At 35.3% G+C, this 13,424-nt stretch overlaps 1 protein-coding gene across 3 annotated transcripts in view; it reads right to left on the bottom strand.

Annotated features, from left to right (window-relative positions):
• The window catches only part of LOC128173748 (TPR and ankyrin repeat-containing protein 1-like), a 33,151-nt gene extending 19,727 nt beyond the window's left edge, over window positions 1-13,424 (bottom strand). The window contains exons 1-12 of one of the 3 annotated variants that reach the window (XM_052839413.1): window positions 13,213-13,424; window positions 11,085-11,222; window positions 8,947-9,206; window positions 6,552-6,711; window positions 5,974-6,324; window positions 5,095-5,364; window positions 2,908-3,158; window positions 2,647-2,800; window positions 2,373-2,519; window positions 1,861-2,094; window positions 1,259-1,525; window positions 508-893 (exon numbers count right to left, since the gene is read on the bottom strand). In XM_052839413.1, coding sequence (XP_052695373.1) covers window positions 508-893; window positions 1,259-1,525; window positions 1,861-2,094; window positions 2,373-2,519; window positions 2,647-2,800; window positions 2,908-3,158; window positions 5,095-5,364; window positions 5,974-6,324; window positions 6,552-6,711; window positions 8,947-9,206; window positions 11,085-11,130 — 2,526 coding nt within the window. In that variant the 5' untranslated portion in view covers window positions 11,131-11,222; window positions 13,213-13,424. Of the gene's footprint in view, window positions 1-507; window positions 894-1,258; window positions 1,526-1,860; window positions 2,095-2,372; window positions 2,520-2,646; window positions 2,801-2,907; window positions 3,159-5,094; window positions 5,365-5,973; window positions 6,325-6,551; window positions 6,712-8,946; window positions 9,207-11,084; window positions 11,223-11,320; window positions 11,578-11,645; window positions 11,676-13,212 lie in introns of those variants that run through there. The other 2 variants (XM_052839424.1, XM_052839429.1) reach the window with 2 other exon arrangements.

Below are 13,424 nucleotides of genomic sequence, written 5' to 3'. Positions count from 1 at the left end.
GTCTTGCGAATTTCAAAATCTCGCTTTTAATTTTCGGACATATGTAAACTACATGAAACTATGATAAAATTTCAGCATTCACGATTTTATGTTCTCGCAATTTGATTGAAAACCGTTGAATCGTGGAATAAAGTACTCGTGTAAATAAAGAATCTACAGTACATGCAGGGTTGTCTCTAAAAATTGAAGAAGGAAGAAATAAAGTAGAAGGGAGTCTGGGGGTCTAGCTTAAAGCTAGATAGTGTTTGAAATGCAAAAATAGCCGGGTAATTACGTCCCTTTAGGCGGGGGAATTCCCCGCCCCCCAGGTCTTAGAGACAACCATGTACATGTATAGGATCTATAATAATGTGTGGTGATGTATGATCTTAATTTAATGCGCTGGGTGTTTCTGTCTTCTTCCCATGGCTTTAGGATAGAAAAAAATACTTTTTCTGTAGTTATGGTTAGAACTAAAAAATCTATCCAATGATATTACTTTCGAACAAAAAAAACTTGTGATATTACCTTAAACCAGTGCCCATCATAGCTGACACTCTCTATTGCTGCATTGAAAGCTTCCTGATAGAGACCCATTTTCAACAGGCACTCGGCTTGATTTCCATAAATAACAGCTATCTCGTGATTATCCACTTCACCTTGGCACTTCTCAAAAATGTACTCCAAGAGATTTGTATACATATCTAAAGCAGTAGGAATGGCTCCGTTCTTAAACATCTCATTGGCTGCAGATTTGAGTTCCTGCACCTTGGGGTTGGTTTTTGTTAGCGGGGGTTTCTTTGCCCTTTCAGGTTTACTCTCGGATGATGAAGGTTTAGCAATAGTCTTTGAGGTCTGTGACTTTTCTGGTAATTTCTCTTTGGCTTTCTCTATTGGTTTGACATTTTTTGTGGCTGAAACAACAAATTCTTTTTATATTCTATGATAAAAAATTCTCTAATGTAATGTTAAGTTAAATTCCATGATTATGAAATTAAGGCAATAAAACTCTTTTAGCAACTATGGTTACATATTTGTCTTTCAGAGTTTGTTAACTTAATATTCATAGCCACAATGAGCACCTTAACAAAATAAATCCTTTTGTGTTGATGAATCATAATTCATAAAGTATCAAGTAAAAGCATTCAATCTGAAATTGTACACATACTTTGGTAGTATCATTATTATTATACAGTTTTTTCATGTTAATCACTACACAAATTGTTTATGAGAATTTTTTGAGGATCTTATAGAGACCTGTTCTACTGTATAAACTCACGTTGTGTGTATTTCTTCAGTATGCCATACACCTCTTTGTTATTGCTGGGATTCACGTAGTCAATGGGTAGAAGCTGACTTTGGTCACGCACTGTTGGAGACACGCCCTTCTGGAGCAGCAGTCTCACTATGGTGGCCAGGAGCTTTCCCTGAGGACAACGGGACATCTTAAAGAGGGTGTGGAAAGGGGAATCCCCTCTACCGTCCACAAATTCGCTCATCTCAGGCCTTTGTTTACCTGGCATGTTTTGTAATAATGCAATGTCTCCTGAATAAAAATATAATCAACTTTAATCACAAGCCATGAGATAATGTACTTACAATGCATACATGCTGAAAATTCAAATAAAAACAATTGCTTTTTTCAGCTCCCATGAATTAAAGTGATTAAAAAGAAACACATATCCTGTAAGTTGCAAGACATCAATGACGTAGTCAAGGCAAACCTGTGGAGTTTCTCTCAAGTCACAACAAAGGATTAGAAACCAATCAACATGTGCAAAGCACGAAGATGTTTTAGAAGCATTTTGTTTCTTCGTAGAATAGATCAGAACATATTCCTATTCCTATCATTATTCTATGAGTAAGACACCATGACTTTACCCGTTAGTGCACAAAATCTAACAGCAGCAGAGAAAGGTGTGTCCTCCTCCGATGCTCGGAATCTCAGTAATGTTACTAGGCCTCCCCTCTGTGTAATAAGGAACAGGACTAAAGGGCTGATCCACCCACTCAGGGAAGTCGGATCCTCATGGCTTTCCAGGTACTGGAACAGTGAGCTATAGGTAATCCCTTGCAAATCTGCATCTCTCGCTAAACCACTTGGGGTCACTTCTCCTAGAAACAGTAAAACAACTTCTATATTGATCTGTCTACACAAATGAAATTTAATTTATTTAAATTTTGACTCTGTTCTGCCAATGGTTAAACTAAAACAAAGAAATCATAAAAGATAACAACAATTAGCAAAATATCTCTAAATGTCAAGCTGATGTGTAATAAGTTCTACAGTACAAAATATTGGGCATTATAAGAAAACCAACTCTCCACATGGAGCAAGATATAAGAAAGACTGACAATTGCCAATCACAAAGGAGAAACTATGCACAGCGTACCATTAATATATTGGAAGTCTATGCCCAGGACCAGGTATCTGATGGCCGCCCATTCCCCTCGGGCACTCAGTCTAGTCAGGACCTCCAGCCACACTTCACTGCTAACTTTACATAGACCTTTGTAACTAGCCTCCAACTCCTGCTTTTCTGTAATGTAATGCAGGTAAATTGCATCTTAACGAGTCATTGACTTTGAATACCTGGTGTATGTATCATTAGATGAATATTCAAAACAATCATTCTATTTTCAAATCCTCAACAGTCAAAAAGAAACCTGTGATATTTGAAAAGGATGCAACAGCTTCCACAAGAATGTTCAATTTTTCTGAAACAGTGCCATCTCCTTTCCGATAACCCTCCAAAAAGGCACTAAAAGACTCTCGGAATAGCTTCTTCTGTCTTAAAATTAAGCCCCTTCTCCAGTGTGCCTGAAATAACAGCATATATTTCAAAAATGCAGAACCTAAAAAGATACATTTGAACTTAAGTTGCTTCATGGAAAATATTTTAAAGAGACTTGGTTGATTTGACAAACCTTCATCCATGTTGGGTCACACCTGACTGCTTCTTCAGCATCTTCCAAGGCCTCTGTTACACTATGTAGGTTAGAGTGAACAATAGATCGGTTAGTTAGCACTGTTGCTGCCTCACGAGTCAAATTTTCATAACCTTTCATCATGGATATAGCTCGGTTATAGAAAATCAAGGCTTCCTCATATTCTCTGTTTTTAAATGCTGCATTTCCTTTCTCCTTCATCTCTATGACTTTGACCTTCACATGGCTACCTGCAATAGAATTGTCATGTGATCTAAACCTTAGTTTGTAACATTTCTCAAGAGTTGCTGGAGAACAATCAGTTGGTACATAGGGTGCTTTCCATTTAATCAGCATTGCTGGATTTTCTGGTGTTGAACTCGTCACTGAATGCTGGAACAAGCGTCCCCAGCGAGCAATTGTGGCAATGCATTTTATCTTTGCCGATAAGAAGACAATATGGCGCCTAGGTTACTAAATTTTACAAAACTGAATTTCTGTCACTAGAGTTTGTCCTACTTCATCAAACAAGAGGCCAATTGGCCTTAACGGTCACCTGAGTAGCATATAACCCATACACAAACTTGTCATGGAGTCTCATATATGCATCTAATTAATTGGTTTCATACTGGAGTAGAAAAATCATAAATTTGTAATGACGACCACATTTCAAAAAGAACTGTGAAACCTATAATTTTGGTGAAAAACTAAAAGATCTGGTCTACAAAATCATGAATTTAGTTTTCCTTTCAGGTGTGTAGGAGTAAAGAAGATAATTTTTTAACGTTATATGCATTAACATCTATACCTCCATTTTGGCTCTGCCCTAGAGTCAAATCCCATACCTAAGAGGACATGAAAATAAAAATTTCAGTAGAGGACTTCCTTGTAAACATAATTATTAGTCAGTTTTTTTTATACAGATGTGTGAGAATAGAGAAGAAGATTTTTAATCATTATATGCATTAACACTATATTGCCATATTGCCCCCCCCCCTCATGTCCTGAACCCCTGACCCAGGGGCCATGAATTTCACTATTTAGGTAAAGGAGATTGTGCATATCATAACCATGTATTCAGTTTTTTGCCCACATGTGTGGGAGTAGAGAAGAAGATTTTTTAAGATTTAAAACATTTTTACTATATGGCAATATTGGCCCAACCCTAGAGCCTGAACACCTCACAAAGGGGTCATGAATTTCACAATTTTGGTAGAGGGCCTCATGGACTTCATAACCATGCATTTAGTTTTTAACAAATATATATGGGAGTGATGAAGAAGATTTTCTAAGATTTAATACATTTTTACTATTTGGCCATAGTGGCCCCACCCTAGAGCCTGAAACCCCTGACCCAGGGGCCATAAATTTCACAATTTTGGTAGAGGGCTTCATGGACATCATAATCATGCATTTAGTTTTTTTAAAATATATATGGTAGTAGAGAAGAAGATTTTCTAAGATTTAATACATTTTTACTATATGGCCATATTTGCCCCACCCTAGAGCCTGAAACCCCTGACCCAGGGGCCATAAATTTCACAATTTTGGTAGAGGGCCTCATGGACATCATAACCATGCAATCAGTTTTTTCCTCACATGCGTGGGAGTAGAAAAGAAGATTTTTGAAAATTTGGCTTTTTTGCATATTTGGCCCCACCCGTGGCACCCCAGGGGTGGTAGAGCCATAAATTTCACAATTTAGATTTTTCTTACCATAGAGATGCTTCACACCAAAAATGGTAACGATTGGCCTGGTAGTTTTCAAGAAGAAGTTAAAAATGTAAAATTGTTAACGCAGGACGCACGACGACGGATGAAGACCAATTGCAATAGGTCCCCTGAGTGACTCAGGTGACCTAAAAACATTAAAACTCCAAATAGCCAAAATGTCTGGACCAAATTTTGAGATAAGTATCAGTTTTAAGCTGCAATCGTCCTCGTTGGAGCATCCTGACATTGCCATTTACATTTACGTCACCGTTTCCCGATCATGTCACCGGTGAGGCAATGCTAATGAAAAGCGCCCATAGTATATGAGCTCTCCTAGCCAAATTTTCCTGAATTTTTTTCTTATCAATTGAAATTTAGGATTGCAAATCACTCTAAAAACTACACTTTGTGAAAATAACACTATATGGATAAGACAAATCCTCTTTATTCAATTAGACAAAACATTTTAAGTACCTGCAACTTTTGTGGTGGTGGACAAGATACTGAAGCCAAGATCATTTGGTGTGAGATAATCGATGGCAAGTTTGCCGTTCCTGTCTGGGATGGATGATTGACAGCCATTGTTGATCAGAATGCGAAGCAGGGTCTCGCCAATGGAATCATTGATTTTCCCAGAATGCACCAGTACATGAAATGCTGTTCTACCCTCCCTGTCCAAAGCATCCTTTGTCTCCGGTGTTTTCAAATACTGACTGAACATCAGTTTTATCAAACTGATATTTCCTGTGTAAAATCAACATCCAATGAATTGCAATAAAAATTACTATCATTCTTTTATTTTTTTATTTAACTCTAAAGAGTATAGTGGTATTTCTGCCACCTTGTTCCATGTATATCTAGATTAAAGAAAAAAAATTATATTTCCTTATTTAAACTTTAAGGGTACTGTTTGTATTGGTGTGACATAATTATTTATAAATTAAAGATTGCTTTATAAATATCAGTGCCATTGAGACAAGAGAAAAGCTGTCAATGTGACAGGAAAACTAGTGTGAACAGTATTCATAATCCATGTGTCAACTCTGCATTGATGAACACTACCATCCAGAGAAATTGGGTACCTTATATGCAATATTCTGCGAGAAAATAACCAAGTTCAACAGGTGGTATTTTTTTGATAACTTATCAAAAATCAAAATCGTAGCAACATGCACATATCTAAAACATGTACAATTGATCTGTAAAACAACAACTTCCTATGTTAAAAACTGTAGGAGGAGTTATCCATACAATAGGAGGTATCCTTTTAGTAACCCCCCCCCCTTTTCACTATTTCAATTAACAGATTTTCTTTTGCATAACCAAGTTAAAAAGGTACAGATTAAGACATACCTGTGTCAAGTGCAACTTTCAGACCCACGTGAATTACAGGTTTCTCCATCTTCTGTTCAATGTCTTCATATGATGCACCACTCTTCAAGAGACAAACTGCCAACTCCACACCAAACCTCTTCAGTTCTGGTATGGTGATATTCTTCAGAAGATTTCCAACCGAGAGGTTATCTACCGGGCAGCTAGCTGCGGATGCATCCAGGGTACTGGGAGGACCGGCGTGGACGCCCATCACCAGCAGACTGACCCCCTCCCAACAGTTGTTGCTGGCTAATCGCTGCAGCAGTTTTCTCTGTGTCTGAATACTGCTTGGATGAATTTCTGAATTCTCCAGAATGTTTTGGGGGTCATCTGAAAATGACCCTATTTTCAATTAACATTCTATTTTATTTTTATCAATGACAGGCTGCACAAACTTGATTCAACACTGTCTTTAAATATGAATTATATGATCTTTATTCTGATGAGATAATTGTTTCAGAGAAAGTGAATCTTGAAGCTTCTTGGAGAAATTATTTAACATGAAACAAAGACGTTTGAAATAAAGGAATTGAATTTAAAGGAAGATAATCACTTACATCTGAGTGTAATAATGATGGAGACAATTTCCACAAGGAAACTAATGATCTCCTCCTCCTGTTCCTGACTGACGGCCACATTGTATCCATTTATGATTGCACTCAATGTAAAGTCCACCTGTCTCAGTTCCTTGTGGGCCTGCGCTGCTCGCCAGTATCCCTGGATTATCACAATGCACGCAAAGATGATGATAAAGTAAATGTCTTCTTGATTAAAACTGGCTTTTGAAAATGCATTTATTTAAAACAGAAGACTTTTTATCGGCCTCACTTATAATGGTTCCATTTTGAGAAGTTCAACTAAAAAAACTCTATTTGAGAATATACAAATGTATTAACTTGCCTGAATACAGACAACACAACCAGGATCTGCTTTCTTTGTCTGCTGAGGGTCTGCTTCGGGTCAGCTAAGGCGGACCCAAAGCTCACCCCCAGCAGTCCAAAAGCAGTCATAGAAGGCAGAGACCCCGATTACAGAAGCAGACCCTTAAATTGCTACTGAAAAAATGATTAAATGTCTCTACATGTTTATTTAGAAAACACAAGGGGCAAGCTTACAGGTGGTAAAAAAACAAAAGGTCAGCTTTAGGGGTCTGCTTTGGTGTTACATGTAGGTTGTGTCTGATTGGTACAGTAGAGCATAGTACATGTGTATTGGCACATGTCCATATACATATTATATAGTGTTGTTACGATAGTCACTGAAGTCGCTGAAGGCAGCAGGTCAGCGACAATTGATAGTAATCTTATATCATCAATAGTCGCTAAAATTCAGTCACATGACAGATAACCTTTTATTGCGTAGCAATATCCATAAAATGACTAAAGTATGGTCATTATAGTGACCAACCTAGGGACAACTTGCTTTGCATTCGGTAACTTTGCCGGAATTTCCTCCAAAAGAGAAGTTGAAGTTGCCCTGTATTCCGAGTTTAAGATCGTGTTAATTAAACCCAAAGGCAATAAATGATAATTATCAAATTCATATGATGCTTTCCCAAGCTCAGTTTACCCCTGTTGTGAAAAAACTTGCGACTGTCTTATCTTCATGGGTTATAAAAACGGGTATTGTGCATTGAAAATTACAACCGATGTTTATTACCTTTCATGCCATAATTACAATTATAGTTTGAAACTTGTAATTAGTTAATAATACTGCCAAATTATTGCTAAAATAATCATAAAACCATTTGTTTACAGTTGTCTTCAAAATTAAACAGATCCTTTACATAACGGTTGTAATTGGGTTAAAGGGTTGCCCTAATACCTCCAAATTACACAGAAGTACATGGACTGATTTTATTCGTCATTTAACTCATAAAATTACAAAACACATAATGTATAAAATGTATGAATGTATCATATCAATTAAATTTCGCAAATTGGATAAGTTTTTACAAATTTTAGAAGTTGTTTTATTTTTATTGACATGCTTCTTATCCAATTCAAATCAAAATTTTGCCCTAGGTTGGCCCTTAAGTATATAATATTTAATTCATTTGAAGATAAGTTCATTCAAAAAAATTATGAATATATGAATTATAAAAAAAAAAGGTATTTTCTTTGATGCTGGTATCTTTCACTTAGGATGAAAAAAAAAAAATCTTTGTTGGAATTTGAAAGTTTACATAATCGATTTCATAATCGATTGTGAGCTGCCAATTCAATTTGATTATCGATAGTAAAATTGGCCCGATTTTACAACACTTATATTATAAAAGTTGTTATAACCAAAATAAAAAGAGGCCCATGGGCCACACCTTTCACCTGAGCAACAATTGATTAATTGATTTCTCTATATATTCCAATGTAAAAATCTGCCCCCCCCCCTTGTGACCCCCATCCTACCCCCAGGGGTCATGATTTTCACAACATTGAAATTACACTACCCGAGGATGCTTCCACAACAGTTTCAGCTTTTCAAGCCAATTATTTTTCAAGAAGAAGATTTTTAAAACTTTAATCTATATATTCCTATGTTAAAGTTTGACCCCCATTGTGGCCCCATCTTACACCTGATTCCTCTACACTAACTGAGGAGGCTTCCACATAAGTTTCACCTTTCCTGGCTGATTGGTTCCTGATAAGATTTTGAAATAATTACTCTATATATTCATACCTAAAAAATTTGACTAGACCCCCCCCCCCTTTGTGGCCCCATCCTGGCCCCCATTTGGGCTAAGTTTGGTTGAAATTGGCCTAGTGGTTCGGAGAAGATGTATGAGAAGACATATGGACAGACGGACGACAGACAAAATATGATAAGAAAAGCTCACTTGACTTTTCAGCTCAGGTGAGCTAAAAAAGAATAACTGTCATGATCATTAATTTATATACCAAATACTCCGATGCTTCCACAAAGATAAGAAATTGCTCAATTCTGTGTATGCGTTACCTTAATCCAAAGTGGGTCCAAATTGATGCTTAGATTTGCGTCATCAAGGGCGGGTTTAAATTTCCTCTGTCTGTAGTACACAAGGGACCTATTGCTGAGGATTTTTGGAATTTCAGGAAATAAATGTGGCAGACTTTGTGCTATTTGCAGGGCCTCGGTATAGAGCTCCAGAGCCTGCTGTAACCGGTTACCATTCAAGGCCTGCTGGGCCGTCTGTTTCTTGTGATGGAAAACCTGGGTCTGCATGTGCACAAACATTGCTGTCGAATGGAGAGAGAGAACTTATTTATAAAAGATATAGTATATAGGGTGATTTCACCATGCATCGGACACCTTTGGATTTTCCCCTTTGTTCACGCATCAAATATCGTCCAAATATAAATAAAACTTGTTTTAAAAGTTGCAGGTTTTCCCCTTGCTTAATTATTGAAGAAAAAATTGTGAAATTGTTAAAAATGTAGAAAATAAAGCAAATTAATGAAGCATTGAACTATTTCACCATGGATCGGACAATATTTACCAAGCATCGGACAGCTATAGCAGTACAGTAGAGATTAAAAATAACAACATTTTCTGGTTTTAATGCAAAAATACAAAGGTTCGGAAATATTAATTTATTCAATTGCAATTCATATTTCTTTTAATGTAAGTCCTTAAATCTACTTATAGGAATTTAGACTAGTGCTTCTGTTTAAAGGCATATTTATCATAAGGGGTTCTTTATCGTGCCAGCTCCTACAGGAACTTTGGACTAAAAAGGGCTTGTCCGTAAAACTCGATTTTTAAGTGGTTTGAGGAAAATGTTTGTATCAATTATTTTTTAAATTTATATTTTACCTCACATTTAAAGTATATCACAAGGAATGGGCACATAATATCCATATTATTAGAAAAAATCATGCAGTGAAAACTGTCCGATGCATGGTTAACTTTTATCCGATCCATGGTGAAATGAACATATGGTGCAATAATGACCTTGACATTAATTGTTCAAATTTCTTGGACTTATTTTAATCAAATTTTGTTTCAAAACTTACTTCTTTCTAATTATTTTAGACAGAAAGTGCATTTTCACTAATTCACAATCAAACGCACAACATTCAAATAATGCTTTAGTGTAAAATCTTCGTAACTAAATTTTCAATAATGGCATATTTGATGTCATTTTACGATGTCTATATTGCTATTTCTTTGACAATGTGACTGTCAAATTCTTAATAATGATAAAGTTCATTTGTTCTAATTCAGGAATATACGAAACAACACATGAGCGCATGCACATTTATTTGTATATTCATAAACAAAGTTGTCCGATCCAAGGTATGTGTCCGATGCATGGTTAAATCACCCTAACCTTAGTACATTGTTTGTTTACCGCAATATTTAAACAATTGGAATAATTGCTGGAGCGTCTGTTAAATATTACTACTTAAAATAAAACATCTCATTGAAGACTTGTTTCACCTTTATTTTTTAACACCTCCTCCATTACCCTACTGAAACCATTGTTGTACACATATACACTTAAATTGTCACTTATTACGGACATACTCCTTCAGGCAAAGAAATAATCGAAACATTGTAACACCCTGAGAGAATATAATTATATACCTGTTGTCTGTGATGGGTCATCCTATTGAGCTGATTGAAAATAAGCTACAGCTATATATGCAGAAAGTCAAGATTTCAAAAATTTGTTTCATAAACACTATCCTGAATTTACATGTAAAAATTCTCAGGACATTAATCTATAAAAATTTCCTTCCAGATTTCTCCCTGCATTACTATCACAGTTTGATGAAAGCTCTGTGTGCGTATTATACACCGAAGTACATCTTTTCACTAATTTTAAGGCCCAAAGTGGAGAATCTCCATTATTTTCGACAAAATACCCTAATTTAACTATTGTTTTATAACCATAGGTATGATATTGTCATTAGAAAATGAACACTTGAATTGTAATTTCCTATGTTAATGTTGTTATTTTGTCAGCTTTAAGTTGACAATGAAACCCATTTAAAAAGGATTTTACATTAACTTGAAATAATGTAAAAAATCATGTTTCTGAAATTCTCTAGCTACTAACCATTCTATCAAAATTTGCACAGTTTTATTGGATGTTTTAATAACAAACTTACGATCTGGAGGTCCATTCCAAAATGGTGGTTGTCCATAAAAACTCATGGTTGCAAATTTCACCACTTAATTGCTCAAAACCAACCAGGAAATAGCTTGTCTCCAGACACCCACACTAGTATTTTTTACTATTCAACAACCTGCAATAACAATGAAAGATTGAAGCCACTGTTTGTCAATATATTTTTACAAAATGCACAATAATCACTCAAATTAAACTTAACAAGTAAACACTTACATGAATTATGACATATATTTGACTGGTTATAGCTGTTTTGTGGCCTAGGTTACAACCGACTTGTACTGCGTGTCATATTCCTTTATATATATAGATCTTAGTCAACTTTCACTTTAGTTTCTGTTTATCTTCCCCGAATGTCCAAAACAGTATTTAATTTCAGGAAATTATTATCTAACTGATAATCAGCTGATTTTTACAGTAAAAGTGAACCTTCATATAACCTGTTATCAGCAATTACAATACAATGTCAATTTAACCTCTAGAACATTCTATTTTGTGATTCAATGATAATGCTGATCATTTCTTGCATCAAAAACTTTACCTTGTTGTATTGCACAGAGGTACTTTCATTTCAAATACTTGATAATGAAGATCTAATTTTAGCTTTAGGGATTTTCCAATAACAAACGTAAACAAAGCTATCAAGGGAGGGAACAAATATTGGCATTTGATAGGATTGGTGTTACTTTGAGTTTCTATGTTAAAATTTTCAGTTTCTTTATCAAAATTATCTTTCAATTGACAGGGACAGTACATTTTGTAGGTTTTATGGGTGGAAGAAGGGACTGAATTACTACCATAATCTGCCATTAATGATTTCTAGATTGTCTTACTTTTGTAAAACTATAAATATGTATTGTTGATACTATATATTCTATGATCAAATTATTTTAGCTTGATTATCCTATTTATTAACATGTAGATAAAATAATTACTGTTCAGTATCAAAAACTGTGTTAATTGGGACATTTTTTTACCCCTCTACATCCTTTTTTTTTAAATTAAGCAAATCCATGTGTCTAAGAGACATATTTTTATCTTAAAAACAAAGACTAATGTTACAGCTATATTAGTGGTAAATGGCTAAAAAATGTTAACACCTAGTTTATAATGCGCTTGTGGAAAGCATGATGATTTCTCGATAATATTCAGAATGAGAAAACTTGAGATATTTAATTTGATCTATGATCTCAAATTTTTAAACATATTGCATGGTTTTTCAGCATTTTTATCCCAATATTTTCATGTTGTTTGCTATGCAAAGTTAATACTTTTTAGATGTCTGTCAACCTGATAAAAGGAGGGTGCATTTCTAACAGAAAGACTTCAGTCTTCATTTCTAATCAGTAAACTAACATGGTTTGGACACAAAGTCAAATTATCAAAGCAAAAAGTGATGGCAAGGACAAGCTGGGACAGAGCATAGTTATTTCATAGTCATAACATTCAACCTTGTGATGTGAAAACCTAAATGGTCCCCTTACAGAACAGGTACTAACCAAGTTTGACATCCTTCAAGCAAAAATAAGATTCCTCACCATGCTGAGGGGAAAATATTTTCTGTGTTCGGAGTCAATTAATTTTTAAAGAAAGTATGACTGAAATCAAGTCATGATGATATTCTTGTTATTTTAAGAGAGCAAGTTATCACATTGGACTTCTAATTTCTTCAGTTGTACATGTTGTATGTGTACAAAGATTAAATCAATCAATTCATTGTGCAGACCAATGAATTGCTACACTGCATTTTTCAAATTGGTATAGGCGTAATATAATAAAACTTGATTAAGAGGCCTTATGGTTACTTGGATACTTTGCATACATTTTTCTTCAAACATATCTTTTTAAAAAAAAATTTAAAGGAGAAATTCATTAAATCTCCGCAGTGATATGATTATGCAACCCTTTAGTAGGGACGTATAGATCTATAGTATTTGGGAAATTCAACCCGGACTCAAAATAGTGACCGGGCCCGATGGTCTACATTGGTCTTTACGCTGTTTCAGCTAATTGACCTTCGATATATTGCATCAGTTGTCGAATTGTGAAAACAGTTCTGAGGGAAATATAAATGCATGGACTCGTCCATTCATGGATGCTATACTCACATGCTTCTTCCTCATTACTAGGTCTGAATGTTACAGACATTCTGAATTCAGCAATTTCCATCAGGATTATAGGGATTTTTTTTGCCTAAAACGTGGATAGCTGTATATGTCGTAAATACAATCGACCATTAACGTTTATACAATAAGAATAATGGATCTATCCTTTCTCAAACTCAACCAACAGATCCATGGCGGAATATTCCCGCCAGTAA

This window comes from Crassostrea angulata, chromosome 1, assembly GCF_025612915.1.
Source record: "Crassostrea angulata isolate pt1a10 chromosome 1, ASM2561291v2, whole genome shotgun sequence".
NCBI classification, from domain to species: Eukaryota; Metazoa; Mollusca; class Bivalvia; order Ostreida; family Ostreidae; genus Magallana; species Magallana angulata.
Note: the sequence above shows the minus strand (reverse complement) of the source record. Positions and strands in the feature narration are given on the sequence as shown.